This window comes from Oncorhynchus kisutch, linkage group LG25 (genome assembly GCF_002021735.2).
Source record: "Oncorhynchus kisutch isolate 150728-3 linkage group LG25, Okis_V2, whole genome shotgun sequence".
NCBI classification, from domain to species: Eukaryota; Metazoa; Chordata; class Actinopteri; order Salmoniformes; family Salmonidae; genus Oncorhynchus; species Oncorhynchus kisutch.
Window position 1 is genome coordinate 18,648,191 of NC_034198.2, and position 14,273 is coordinate 18,662,463.

The 14,273-nt window shown below is 44.9% G+C and overlaps 1 protein-coding gene across 1 annotated transcript in view; it reads right to left on the bottom strand.

Moving 5' to 3' along the window:
• Nucleotides 1–14,273, bottom strand: part of dnah9 (dynein, axonemal, heavy chain 9) — a 140,887-nt gene that overhangs the window by 109,958 nt on the left and 16,656 nt on the right. Inside the window, exons 21-32 of the mRNA XM_020460456.2 lie at nucleotides 13,750–13,893; nucleotides 13,388–13,547; nucleotides 12,814–13,102; nucleotides 10,455–10,732; nucleotides 9,839–9,969; nucleotides 9,504–9,630; nucleotides 8,998–9,150; nucleotides 8,592–8,717; nucleotides 8,155–8,394; nucleotides 7,793–7,953; nucleotides 5,361–5,517; nucleotides 2,255–2,359 (exon numbers count right to left, since the gene is read on the bottom strand). Coding sequence (XP_020316045.2) covers nucleotides 2,255–2,359; nucleotides 5,361–5,517; nucleotides 7,793–7,953; nucleotides 8,155–8,394; nucleotides 8,592–8,717; nucleotides 8,998–9,150; nucleotides 9,504–9,630; nucleotides 9,839–9,969; nucleotides 10,455–10,732; nucleotides 12,814–13,102; nucleotides 13,388–13,547; nucleotides 13,750–13,893 — 2,071 coding nt within the window. The remainder of the gene's footprint in view (nucleotides 1–2,254; nucleotides 2,360–5,360; nucleotides 5,518–7,792; nucleotides 7,954–8,154; nucleotides 8,395–8,591; nucleotides 8,718–8,997; nucleotides 9,151–9,503; nucleotides 9,631–9,838; nucleotides 9,970–10,454; nucleotides 10,733–12,813; nucleotides 13,103–13,387; nucleotides 13,548–13,749; nucleotides 13,894–14,273) is intronic.

The window sequence follows — 14,273 nt, forward strand, 5'->3', positions numbered from 1 at the left end:
GCTAGCGTTTACTGAAATGATGAAACGGCAACACTAGTTCATCCTCATCATTTCACATATCCTACATCTATGTGTGTGTGTGTCTAGGATGTGTACAGTAAGAATGAGATTAACTTTTCCGTGTCCTTGGCTGAACCCAAGATCTCGACTGTACAGGGTGTGGTAAAATAGATTATTTTAGAAAATTATGTGTTTACTCTGTGTATATGAAACAGCACTCTCATAATTATACACCCATTAGTCATTATTCATCATCCAGTCTGGTATTTTGCAGACAATTTCACCAACAGACAGTTGTGTTGAGGATAAGAGAGGGGCTGAATTTAGCTAATTTGTCTCCATTCAGCTGTGTCTGTGCTGCCTTCTGTTTCCCTGCCCTTTACCTAATGGAGAATTGATCCTGCCACCTGCGAACGCACTCACAAACTGCAGCTACGTTATGGCGCCTGCTCTCCCCTTAAACAGAATGGATTATCGTACACCTTCCTCTGACATTCGCTTATGGAGAAGACGGGTGGGTCGTATTCATTAGGCAAAGAACAGAAGAAAAACAGACTGAGAAAAAGGGTGGGAGGCACTACCAGGACTTGTCCAATGAGAAACGCTCATTTTGTTGTTCCGTTGAAAAACAGTTTAAAATGTTTTCTGTAGCGTGCTGTTATGAACACAACCTGGGTGAAGCGCAGAGGAAGGAGAAGAGTGTCACGCCCTGACCATTGAGACCCCTTGGATTCTCTATAGTGGTTTAGGTCAGGGTATGACTAGGGGGGTGTTCTAGAATGTGTATTTCTATGTTGCTGGTTTTGTGTGGTTCCCAATTAGAGGCAGCTGGTAATCGTTGCCTCTAATTGGGGATCATATTTAGGAAGCCCTTTTCCCCCACCTGCTTTGTGGGATATTGTTTGTGTGTGCAAGTTGCACCACTTATGTGGCGTTGCTTGGGGCATTTTTTTTTTTTTTTGGTGTAGAAGTGTCACCCGAATAAAATATGTGGAACCTGACACACGCTGCGCCTTGGTCCGACCTTTTTCACGAGCGTGACAGAGGGTACTGGAGCGGGTAGGAGAGTGCCCTTCAGAACCATTTGATTGTTTTCTGCCCGGTCTTATCCAAGGTCTTCTTCCTTTCATCCTTTCCAAGCATAGCTTGATTTATTATTCAATACGCTTGCTAACGCCCAGCTATTGCTCCGTTCTGCCACTTTACAATTTCAAAGTTCTCTCTCTCACTGACTTATTGAGAATGTTTCCTTTCATAGCTAGCTGCCGGGGAGAGGGCAGAGAAACTGGCTGTGCTGTGCTATACCACCAGTCTGATGATGAAACCCTAGCAGCATCATCTACTGCACATAATGTTATGATATGGGTTAAGGTAAGTGTTAGGACATAAACAAACACACTATCTGGGATACACTTTCATACTCCATCCCCCAGGGGGCAGCAGCAACCTTGTCCAAATGCTGAGTCTGGTTGATAAGCACATCAGGTGCTACCAATGAAGGTGATCGTCAGTGAGTGTCCCAGTTTGCAGTGATGCTACTGGGGGTTTGTTGGTTTTAAGAGTCTTTTTTTTCTCCACCTAGGTGAGATTGCTGTCTCCCTGGACGCATGTATCCATCACGTCCTCAAATGCTGATTTGTCAGATAAATGCATACATTCATTTAGGTTACAGGTCATGTAACTAGGCCTAGGACACCTAGACAAAGTGAGTACAACAATATACGTAGGCTAGTTAGGAGTTTTGCAACAATACACATTACAATGATGACAAAATATGAATGGGTACTGTGCTAACTCAATGCAATCATTGCTTATTAGTACTGTATACAGTGAGTTCCAAAAGTATTGTGCCCAATAGAATGTATTGTGTAATTTAGGAGTCACTTTTAAGGAAGAGTAAAATGTTTCTAAACACATCTACATTCATGTGGATGCTACTATGATTATGGATAGTCCTGAATGAATCGTGAATAATGAGTGGGAATTGCAGACACACAAATATCATACCCCCAAGACATGCTAACCTCTCACAATTACAAGAAAAGGGGAGGTTAGCATTTTGGAGGGGGTATGATATTTTTGCGTCTAACCTTCTCGCTCATCCTTATTCACGATTCATTCAGGACTATCTGCAATAGAAGTGTTTAATAGTAACATATGATACTCTTCTTTACAGTACAGAGACTAAATAAAAAGGGTCACTGTGCCAATACCTTTGGAGCGCACTGTCTGATTAGCCCAGGGACATGCTTACCTGCACAGCGACCACAGACAGCACCTCCACAGAGATCCTGTTAAACTCATCAAAGCAGCCCCACGCTCCTGTCTGGGCCAGGCCTTTATAGATGTTGCCACACGACTGCAGGAAGGGTCAGAGAGAGAGAAGAGAGAGGGAGATGTGTTCTATACAGAGTAAAATTGAAGGTAAGAATGACAACAGACATTTTGAGATTTACCACAAAAGCAAGGGCCTAAACTTTCTTGCCTAAACGGGTGACATTTTGTTGCCGTCTGTCTACTCCAATATGAAAAAGGTTAAATGCCAACTCACACCATCAGCTTTCTCCACAGACACAGAAACAGCCTCCTGAGATTCACTAGACAGGAGAGAGGTAGGATCCAAGTCTCTCCTCTCTATTATAGGGCAGAGCCCTGATACTAACCAAGCCTGACTGTGTGTGCCGCTTGGTTGTATGACTTTACACCATCGCTGCATCTCCTGGTGCATATTAGCACTTCTCTCTGACACAGTGTGGTGTGTGTGTAGAGTGGGAAGGGCAATAATAATTCTCCTATCTAGGCAGGCAGCAACAAGCTGTATGAAGAGATTGTGTCTGCGTCTCTATTGACCACTCTATATGCAGTGTGTGTGTGTGTGTGTGTTGAAGCAGGAACACTGAGAAGGGCGTCTGACACCACTTAACAGCAAAATAAATGCATCCATCAGGTTGAACTGTTATGTTCTTCCTTCAAGGACAGAGGGAGAGAGCGAGAGAGAGGAGAAGACCGACAGGGAGCTCTCTTTACCCTCCTCTCCCCTCCTTCTCTGTGTCAGATATCCACACCGAGTAGAGTTGGAGAAGCAGGACTTAGACCAGGGTAACTGGCGGCCCACCCCCCCTTTTGAAGGCCCTCTGATTAACCCCCCCCCCATCCACCCCTGCACCCCCACCCCCCAAAAAAAACTCAGTCTGGGTCTCAACTTACTGCGAGTTAGAATAGTAGACTACACAAGGTGCAGTCAGATGTTTTACTCTTGTTATGTCAGTCAATTAGACCGTGTCAGATAACTTTTTTTAGATTGCTAAATTAGTTCAGTGGCCAACTATCCAAACTTGTTATCATGGTCAAATTATCCGGGGGGCACCCATTGATTTTGTAATTCAGTCTCACTCAGATATACACTGCTCAAAAAAATAAAGGGAACACTTTAACAACACAATGTAACTCCAAGTCAATCACACTTCTGTGAAATCAAACTGTCCACTTAAATAGCAACACTGATTGACAATACATTTTACATGCTGTTGTGCAAATGGAATAGACAACAGGTGGAAATTATAGGCAATTAGCAAGACACCCCCAATAAAGGAGTGGTTCTGCAGGTGGTAACCACAGACCACTTCTCAGTTCCTATGCTTCCTGGCTGATGTTTTGGTCACTTTTGAATGCTGGCGGTGCTTTCACTCTAGTGGTAGCATGAGACGGAGTCTACAACCCACACAAGTGGCTCAGGTAGTGCAGCTCATCCAGGATGGCACATCAATGTGAGCTGTGGCAAGAAGGTTTGCTATGTCTGTCAGCGTAGTGTCCAGAGCATGGAGGCACTACCAGGAGACAGGCCAGTACATCAGGAGATGTGGAGGAGGCCATAGGAGGGCAACAACCCAGCAGCAGGACCGCTACCTCCGCCTTTGTGCAAGGAGGAGCACTGCCAGAGCCCTGCAAAATGACCTCCAGCAGGCCACAAATGTACATGTGTCTGCTAAAACGGTCAGAAACAGACTCCATGAGGGTGGTATGAGGGCCCGACGTCCACAGGTGGGGGTTGTGCTTACAGCCCAACACCCTGCAGGACGTTTGGCATTTGCCAGAGAATACCAAGATTGGCAAATTCACCACTGGCATCCTGTGCTCTTCACAAATGAAAGCAGGTTCACACTGAGCACGTGACAGATGTGACAGAGACTGGAGACGCCGTGAAGAACGTTCTGCTGCCTGCAACATCCTCCAGCATGACTGGTTTGGCGGTGGGTCAGTCATGGTGCGGGGTGGCATTTCTTTGGGTGGCCCTCCATGTGCTCGCCAGAGGTAGCCTGACTGCCATTAGGTACCAAGATGAGATCCTCAGACCCCTTGTGAGACCATATGCTGGTGCGGTTGGCCCTGGGTTCCTCCTAATGGAAGACAATGCTAGACCTCATGTGGCTGGAGTGTGTCAGCAGTTCCTGCAAGAGGAAGGCATTGATGCTATGGACTGGCCCGCCCGTTCCCCAGACCTGAATCCAATTGAGTACATCATGTCTCGCTCCTATCCACCAACGCCACGTTGCACCACAGACTGTCCAGGAGTTGGCGGATGCTTTAGTCCAGGTCTGGGAGGAGATCCCTCAGGATCCCGCCACCTCATCAGGAGCATGCCCAGGCGTTGTAGGGAGGTCATACAGGCACGTGGAGGCCACACACACTACTGAGCCTCATTTTGACTTGTTTTAAGGACATTACATCAAAGTTGGATCAGCCTGTAGTGTGGTTTTCCACTTTAATTTTGAGTGTGACTCCAAATCCAGACCTCCATGGGTTGATAAATTTGATTTCCATTGATCATTTTTGTGTGATTTTGTTGTCAGCACATTCAACTATGTAAAGAAAAAAGTATTTAATAAGAATATTTCATTCATTCAGATCTAGGATGTGTTATTTTAGTGTTCCCTTTATTTTTTTGAGCAGTGTATTAAAAACTGCAAACATTTCTCTCCACCCTATGGCAAGATGTGTCGAATTGCAGGAAACTAGCTGTAAGACAGCCAGTTTTCCTCACTGCCTCATGGGAAAATGTGTGTGGAATTGCAGCAAACTTACTTTAAATGGCAACATTTGCTCTACACTCCGTGGCAAAATGTGTAGAATTGCACGAAATGAAATCTAAAAAAGTGTTTTAAATGTTCTCTGCTGTCAAGAGTGGGGCCACTAAGATGTTTTTCCCACAACGTGGGAGGTATGATGTGGGTACGCAGACTCGTGAGCAACTGCGGGCCCTCATGATGAGTTGTTTTGTTGTGTCCCCCACCCCCATCAAAAGTTGCCCAACCCTGACTTAGATGATTCATAGCCTGTCTGCAGAAGGAGTGGGAGCCCACCTTGTAGTCCATCTGCTCGGAGCAGTTGAATACATAGACCATGATGCCAAGGGCTCGGCCCAGATCCTTGGTGGTCTCTGTCTTGCCAGTGCCTGCTGGGCCTGCTGGAGCACCACTCATAGTCAGGTGGAGGGACTGGGTAAGAGTGATGTAGCACCTGGGAAACACACATACACATTCTTAGTAATAACAACTTCACTTCATAGGCTGATTAACTCAAGTCAAATAACAAGCAGGCATTGAAATGCAACAACAATCTGCATGTTTCAATAGCACACTAAGGTGTTGAGGAGGACTGATGAAGACGATCAAATCGGAAATTCATCATCAATATAAATGCGTTGTTTCGCCTCTGAAATCAATGTGGTATTCGTTTCAGCAAGCAGAGGGTAAATAGATAATATATTGTGAGAGAGAGAGAGAGAGAGTGTGTGTTAAAGAGATATGCAAGCTACCGGAAGACAAACGATCCAATTTGTGTCATCCAGAGACTGTTGCCAACGTTTTTAATAGTCATTTTGGAAATATGGCCATATATCTCACAATCAAGTATGGGTGGCTACAAACCTGCTTGTTCTGAATGCCTAAACACAGTTCTCAGAAGGGGCTGAAACACTTTAACTGAGAAGTATTGTGTATGTATGATTACATCATTGTTTTTCTACCAGGGGGATGCCATCACAATCCTTAAAAACACAGCTTCCAGAACCTGAAATCAAACTGTTCAAGTTGGCCAGTAGCCATCTGTGAATGAATGACAACTTTATATCAAACTTTCCCTGACTCCAGTATGGCTGAATGACAGAGGGTCAGTGGTCAAAAGTTTGACAGGCAGAGATAACGAGATAGAGCACCATCTCTGGCCATATGCTGCCTCTACGAGCACATGGCCGCTGATCAGTGATCCAGCCTTCAAACACCATTGTCTTTGTGGTGCTTTGTTCTGGCTTCAAAGGGAATAGGCTAATGGTCAGTTCCACAGCCACAGCACAGTTTGCCAGAGGACTACAGAAACAGGTCATAAATCCACTTTTTATATTCAGACTTTATCTGTGATAATTTCCCACAATAATGAAGGAACCCGGTTCAAGCTGCAATTGCTTGTATGAAAGGTGCTAAGCAACAGAACATGTTCCTTATGATTCGTTTTATTAATCCAAGAGAATACGTTGCAGATAGAAATGGCATGAATAGAACTGACATGATTCCTTAGAATCAGAGAGGCGTGTTCGTTCTGCATAATACATTTCTATCGGAATGTTGGCCAATGTGTCAGTCCTCTGGCCCTGGTACCCGCTTGTTCCTACATATGAGAAGCTAACCACAATAACAATCCCAGGCCCCCGTCCCCGCAGGAGGCCTTTTGCCTTTTGGTAGGCCATCATTGTAAATAAGAATTTGTTCTTAACTGACTTGCCTAAAAAAAACAATTAGCCACAATAGTGAATTTGCAGTTCACCTTCAAAATAAAAGTTTCTCATTGAAAGTGATGCTAATGGATAAAAACAGTGGAATCGTGCCATATTTGGACTAGATCATGCTAAACAAGTTTGGCATTCCACTGTAGGTGTATTAGACTGCATAACTGCATTGAGAGCATACTTCTATTGGTTAGAGTGGTGGACTAGTAACCAAAAGGTTGCAAGTTCAAATCCCCGAGCTGACAAGGTACAAATCTGTTGTTCTGCCCTCCCACTCTTCCTAGGCCGTCATTGAAAATAAGAATTTGTTCTTAACTGACTTGCCTAGTTAAATAAAGGTAAAATAAAAATAAGCATGCATAAAAAGTATTTACAGAAATGATGAACCCAAAAATCAATTATTGTTAGTCGTGACTCTAAACCTATAATGTTAGCCAGCTAACTAGCTAGCTAATCTTTTACATGTACAGTACCAGTGAAAAGTGTACTCATTCAAGAGTTTTTATTTAGACTATTTTCTACATTGTAGAATAATAGTGAAGACATCAAAACTATGAAATAACACATGGAATCATGTAGTAACCAAAAAGGTGTTAAACAAATCAAAATATATTATAGATTTTAGATTCATCAAAGTAGCCACCCTGCCCACAGCCGACCTGACCCACAACCGCCCCCGCCCCATTCCATGTGCCGAGTTGAGGGCTAATTTCACCACATGTGCAAAGCAGTCAAAGTTTAAGCACTGCCTTCGCCCAATCCTGATACATCCAATAAATCAGTGACGAAAATCCAAACACCAGAACTACTGCTGCTCGTTATCCTACCAATTCCATCACGCCCTGAAAGATTATTTGGTTTTCGCTCAGAATCTGTTCACGAGAGATTAGGCTCGCCCTAACTTGCCTATCAAAAAAGTAAACAACCATAGTGGTACTTACCTGTGAGTGAGATGAAAACCAATCAGAATGTGATACCCTGTGCCAACATTGTTTTTATTGGTCAGTGTACCTGTCAGTCAGAGGGGTTATGACAAGTCGTGGTGTGTTGCCCAGGTACTCGTATGAATAGAGGAACTGGGCGTCACAGATGTTGGCGAAGCAGTGTCTCTCCTTCTCATCCCAGCGATGACGTAGCTGAGACAACCATAGGAACGCCTGAGAGTTCTCCACCTGGCGATGGGGGAATGAGGGAATGGAGAGAGGGGGGGGGGGGGGGGGGAATTGGAAGAAGACGAAAACAGGGATGAGTAAAAAACAACAACATCCAAAACACTTTCTGTCTTCGTTAAAGTTGCGAAACTTTAAAAAATCCTTTATCATTATGTTAATTTCATAATTGAGAAAAGGTTGAAAACAAACTGAAACTGATACCTTCTGAGCGATGATCTTAGCGACCACGTCCCTCGCATGGACGTCTATGGTGCAGATGGTCATGACCTTCTGGCGGTCGCCCGGCGACAGCTGTCCAATCAGCATGGAGATTAGTGTGTTGAGCTGGGCGACCTGCTTCCTGTTATATTCCTTCATGGCGTTCTCATATCCCTCCTCCAGACGGGAGAAGGCCATGCCCACGTCTGACGTCCACCAGATCTGAGTACACGTCAGGGCCACCTAGAGTGCGATATACACATTAGAAGTTAAAGGTCAGAGGAAGACAGAGGTTTGAGTTACAGAGCTGAGTGCACTACACAGATCGATAAAAAGACACAGGTCATGGCAGGAGCAGTCAACCCTCCTCCTGGAGAGCTATTTGGTGTGCAGGCTTTTGTGACAGCCCTGCTTTAAGACACCTTCTAATTCTAATGTACCTGAGCGGGGTAGTCAAACAGCCACTGCTCTCTGGGTTTGTCCTCATAGGCCATCACTGCCTCTGTCATCTCATGACGCACTGTTGACCGCATGGTTTCCAGAACCCGATTCAACCACATCTCCACCTGAAGACAACCACACAGATAATGATGACATAGAACACAGTGCAACCACACAGATAATGATGACATACTACACAGCCATTCTATGAATGTGTTTGCCATTTTAGATCCGAGGGGCATCAGACAACATGAATAAACACAACTGGCTTTTCATTCAAACGAAGGTGTCTAATAGGGAACTAATACATGTGATTTACAGGCTTTGAGATTTCACAGATTGGACAGAGAACATCTGACAAATGCTATAACATATTTCAATCCCTGTCCCCCATGACAGTGTTACCTGTCCGGTGCAGTCGCAGGGCTGATTAAAGGGGACATACTCCTCCTCCCTACTGAACATGCCCAGACCTGTCTTAGTAGGGTTCCCCTCCGTGTCAGTCTCAAACTGCATCTTGGCTGTGTTGTCAAACAGCTTGGATAGATGTCTCTGGACCTAGGGACAGAGCGGGAAGAGTAGGGACTAATGTCAGGAAAAGTCAGGACCACGCGTTATTGACAGGTTTCAACAAAAGTTGTTGTTCAACTATCCTTCAATATTGAAGAGAATAATTTAGCACTTTTTATTCCCAGGATGAGGTGTAAAGACTCTAGCAAACTATGACCAACACTGCTCCCTTGTGGAGACTCAGAGTCCTACAGGTTTGAGCAAGAAAACTGATCTAGGATCAGGTCTCAATCTGTCAATATAATTGTATTCAATATGATCTAAAAGGCTAAACTGATCCTAAATAAGCACGCCTAATCTGAGAGGCTTTGTGGATACACCTAATGGGTATAGGTTCCTACCTGGAGTGGGTTGGTTCCATTGGACAGTATGTCCAGCATGTCAGCAGAGGAGATGAAGTAGAATCTGGGGAAGGCCAGACGCTTGGTGTCCAGATACTCAGCCAAGGCCTTCTCACACAGAGACAGTCTACACAAGGTTACACACACCCATTATCAGTCAATTGTGTGAATATGTGCAAGTGTATAAATACATCCATGGGTCAGTTCTTACATTTGTATGTGTTGCCTTTTTCTATCGATAACACAATCATTCTCTTTGCTCGAACACAAATTTCAGTGCACCGTGAGACAGAGAATCCCATCACACCACCACAGACTCCCTCTCCTTCCCCCACCTGCTCTGAATGTCCTCCAGTTTGCTGAACAGGCCTGCTTTATTGGTGGCCTCCACCACGTTGGGCGTTTTATGGGCTGCGTTCGCCAGCTCTTTGAAATCGGCATCAATCCCTTCAAAGCGTTTGGAGTCCTGGGGAGAGTTGCATTGTGGGAGCCCGGCCAGGGGATAGGAGTTCCCAGAGGACAATCACACAGAGAGATATTAACTACAAACATCTGGCTTTAAGACTACCACTGGAACCGGAGGAACAGCATCGCCATCAAGGTAATTAAGGAAATGTGTAATTCTGATTTACAAAAGTAGGCTGGTGTTTAGACAACTAACGATTTATTAATTAACATGCATGAAAGTGGTACAGGCAGAGCCCTTATGAAGGATAAAAACAAACTTGTGAAATGGGAGTGCATGTGTGCATGCGAGTGTGTGTGTGTCTTTGAGCATGTGTGTGTGTGTGTGTGTGTGTGTGTGTGTGTCTTTGAGCATGTGTGAGCATGTGTGTGCATGTGTGTGTCTTTGAGCATGTGTGAGCATGTGTGTGCATGTGTGTGTGTGTGTGTCTTTGAGCATGTGTGAGCATGTGTGTGCATGTGTGTGTGTGTGTGTGTGTGTCTGACCTCAGGCAGCTGTGAGCGGATGTCCTCAGAGCCTATGAAGATGCTCTCCAGATGGGTCCAGGTACGCTGCACCTCGAACCAGATGGATATCACTCCGTCCGCCACTGATAACTTCCGTTGCCATAGTGACACCTCCTCCAGGAAGTGGGCGATGTACTTGGAGGACATGAGGTTCTGCAGCTGGACCTGATTGTCCTCCAGGGTTTCAATCAGGTCCTCGTCCGAGCGCAGCAAGGGCACCTGGGTACGGTGGTGAGGCTCGTACTGGAACTGCATACCTGGAGCAATCAGTCAGTCAGTCAATCAACCCGAACCAATCAGTCAGTCAATCAACCCGAACCAATCAGTCAGTCAATCAATCAACCCGAACCAATCAGTCAGTCAATCAACCAAACCAATCAGTCAGTCAATCAACCAAACCAATCAGTCAGTCAATCAACCAAACCAATCAGTCAGTCAATCAACCCGAACCAATCAGTCAGTCAGTCAATCAACCAAACCAATCAGTCAGTCAGTCAATCACCTGAACCAATCAGTCAGTCAGTCAGTCAATCAACCGAACCAATCAGTCAGTCAATCAACCGAACCAATAAGTCAGTCAATCAACCAAACCAATCAGTCAGTCAATCAACCAAACCAATCAGTCAGTCAATCAACCCGAACCAATCAGTCAGTCAATCAACCAAACCAATCAGTCAGTCATTCAACCAAACCAATCAGTCAGTCAATCAACCAAACCAATCAGTCAGTCAATCAACCAAACCAATCAGTCAGTCAATCAACCCGAACCCATCAGTCAGTCAATCAACCCGAACCAATCAGTCAGTCAATCAATCAACCCGAACCAATCAGTCAGTCAATCAACCAAACCAATCAGTCAGTCAATCAACCAAACCAATCAGTCAGTCAATCAACCAAACCAATCAGTCAGTCAATCAACCCGAACCAATCAGTCAGTCAGTCAATCAACCAAACCAATCAGTCAGTCAGTCAGTCAGTCAATCACCTGAACCAATCAGTCAGTCAGTCAGTCAATCAACCGAACCAATCAGTCAGTCAATCAACCGAACCAATAAGTCAGTCAATCAACCAAACCAATCAGTCAGTCAATCAACCAAACCAATCAGTCAGTCAATCAACCAAACCAATCAGTCAGTCAATCAACCAAACCAATCAGTCAGTCATTCAACCAAACCAATCAGTCAGTCAATCAACCCGAACCAATCAGTCAGTCAGTCAATCAACCAAACCAATCAGTCAGTCAGTCAGTCAGTCAGTCAATCACCTGAACCAATCAGTCAGTCAGTCAATCAACCGAACCAATCAGTCAGTCAATCAACCGAACCAATAAGTCAGTCAATCAACCAAACCAATCAGTCAGTCAATCAACCAAGCCAATCAGTCAGTCAGTCAACCAAACCAATCAGTCAGTCAATCAACCCGAACCAATCAGTCAGTCAGTCAACCCGAACCAATCAGTCAGTCAGTCAATCAACCCGAACCAATCAGTCAGTCAGTCAGTCAATCAACCAAACTAATCAGTCAGTCAGTCAATCAACCAAACCAATCAGTCAGTCAGTCAATCAACCAAACAGTCAGTCAGTCAATCAACCAAACCAATCAGTCAGTCAGTCAATCAACCAAACCAATCAGTCAGTCAATCAACCAAACCAATAAGTCAGTCAATCAACCAAACAAATCAGTCAGTCAAACAACCAAACCAATCAGTCAGTCAGTCAACCCGAACCAATCAGTCAGTCAGTCAATCAACCCGAACCAATCAGTCAGTCAGTCAATCAACCAAACCAATCAGTCAGTCAGTCAATCAACCAAACCAATCAGTCAGTCAGTCAGTCAGTCAATCAACCAAACTAATCAGTCAGTCAGTCAATCAACCAAACCAATCAGTCAGTCAGTCAATCAACCAAACAGTCAGTCAGTCAATCAACCAAACCAATCAGTCAGTCAGTCAATCAACCCGAACCAATCAGTCAGTCAGTCAATCAACCGAACCAATCAGTCAGTCAATCAACCAAACCAATCAGTCAGTCAATCAACCCGAACCAATCAGTCAGTCAATCAACCAAACCAATCAGTCAGTCAATCAACCAAACCAATCAGTCAGTCAGTCAATCAACCGAACCAATCAGTCAGTCAATCAATCAACCAAACCAATCAGTCAGTCCAATCAACCAAACCAATCAGTCAGTCAATCAACCAAACCAATCAGTCAGTCAATCAACCAAACCAATCAGTCAGTCAGTCAATCAACCAAACCAATCACAGATTAAACATGAAAAGTACAGGCATCTGATAAAAGTCCTAATTAAGTTCAGTTTAAGGGTATTCTGTACTGTACCGGTCCATGTAGAGTTGAGTTCAGAGAGCACCTTCTCCATTCCCATCTCTTTGACAGCCTTGTCCACGATGCCCCTCACCTCCTCCTCAAAGTTGTGCAGGTTGAGCTGCAGCAGGTCCGCCAGTGTTGTCTCCTGGTCCATGGTGAAGCGCACCCCGGTGGCAGCCATTAGCTGGTGCCAGTGTCTGGCCCGTATGGCAGGGTTCTGGAGCTCTGCTACAGCCCTGAGGGAGGTCAGGAGGTTCTTTACCCTGCTGTCCAGACCTGAGAACGCCTCCCACGATCGCACCTAGGGGGAAGAAGGTTTTTTATGATACAATTCAGCATTAACCACCAAAAACACTGGTGAGTGTCAAGAGAAAGTAATGGAGAGGCAAGGTGTGAGAAATGTATTTGGAAATGTACATGTTCTTTTACAATGGGTTTTTCCTTTTTGATTGTGGCCAATGTAATATCTCACTTTCTCTCCCTCTCCTCTTCTCCCCTCTGCACCTCCTTCTCCTCCACCTCCTCATCTCTCCTCTTCTCCCCTCTGCACCTCCTTCTCCTCCACCTCCTCATCTCTCCCTCTCACCTCTTTATCCAATGCTCGGATGTCTTTATTGAAGCGTTTACACTCCAGTTCCATGTCCTCGACGTTGATGTCTCTCCATGGTGTGGTCCTCCAGGCAACCATAGTACTGTCTACTACAGCTATCATGTCCCACAGCTCCTTCAGCAGCCCCACCTCACGCCTGGGGAACCACAGGATATAACAATAAGTCAGTCAGTCAGACAGTACATCAATCAAACAATTGTGTTAATATAGTACTTTTCACAAAAAAACATTTGAGACCGAGTGCTTTACAGTAACCCGGCCTGGATCTTCTAAGGGAAAACCGTAGAAGGACAAACTCTCTCGAAGGAAGAAACCTTGTGGGGAAAGTCCTGTCTCACCTGCACTGTCGTAGTTGTCTGTAGTCAGAGACAGTCACCTCAAACAGGCCGGCAGACTCCACCAGCCCAGCCATCACAGCCTCCTTCTCCTGGATCTGTTTGTGGGATGCATTCAGCATGGCATACGGGTTCTCACTGTCAAACCTACAATAACACACAGAGGAACCACGCAGCAAGGTTACTCTCTCAGCATCTGAAATGGTTTCACATTGATACTAAGTTAACCTGACATAAATACATAATACATAAATGTATTAACTACCAGGGAGAAAATAGATTTGAAAGCCCCTCGTGTAGAGGGTCTTACTGACAAACCTACATCACACCAGCCTGAGCACCAGTCTGTCACCGTTTCAGCTGACTACTTTGTCAAGTCATGTTTGAATGGAGGTTGGCTACCCAGGCCCATAGGCACATAGTCAATTATCAACCCGGACATCCATGACATTAATGAGAAAATCATGTCACTACAGAGAAACGATTATGCGCATAATTAATTAAGTAATTAGACAGCATGATGGAGC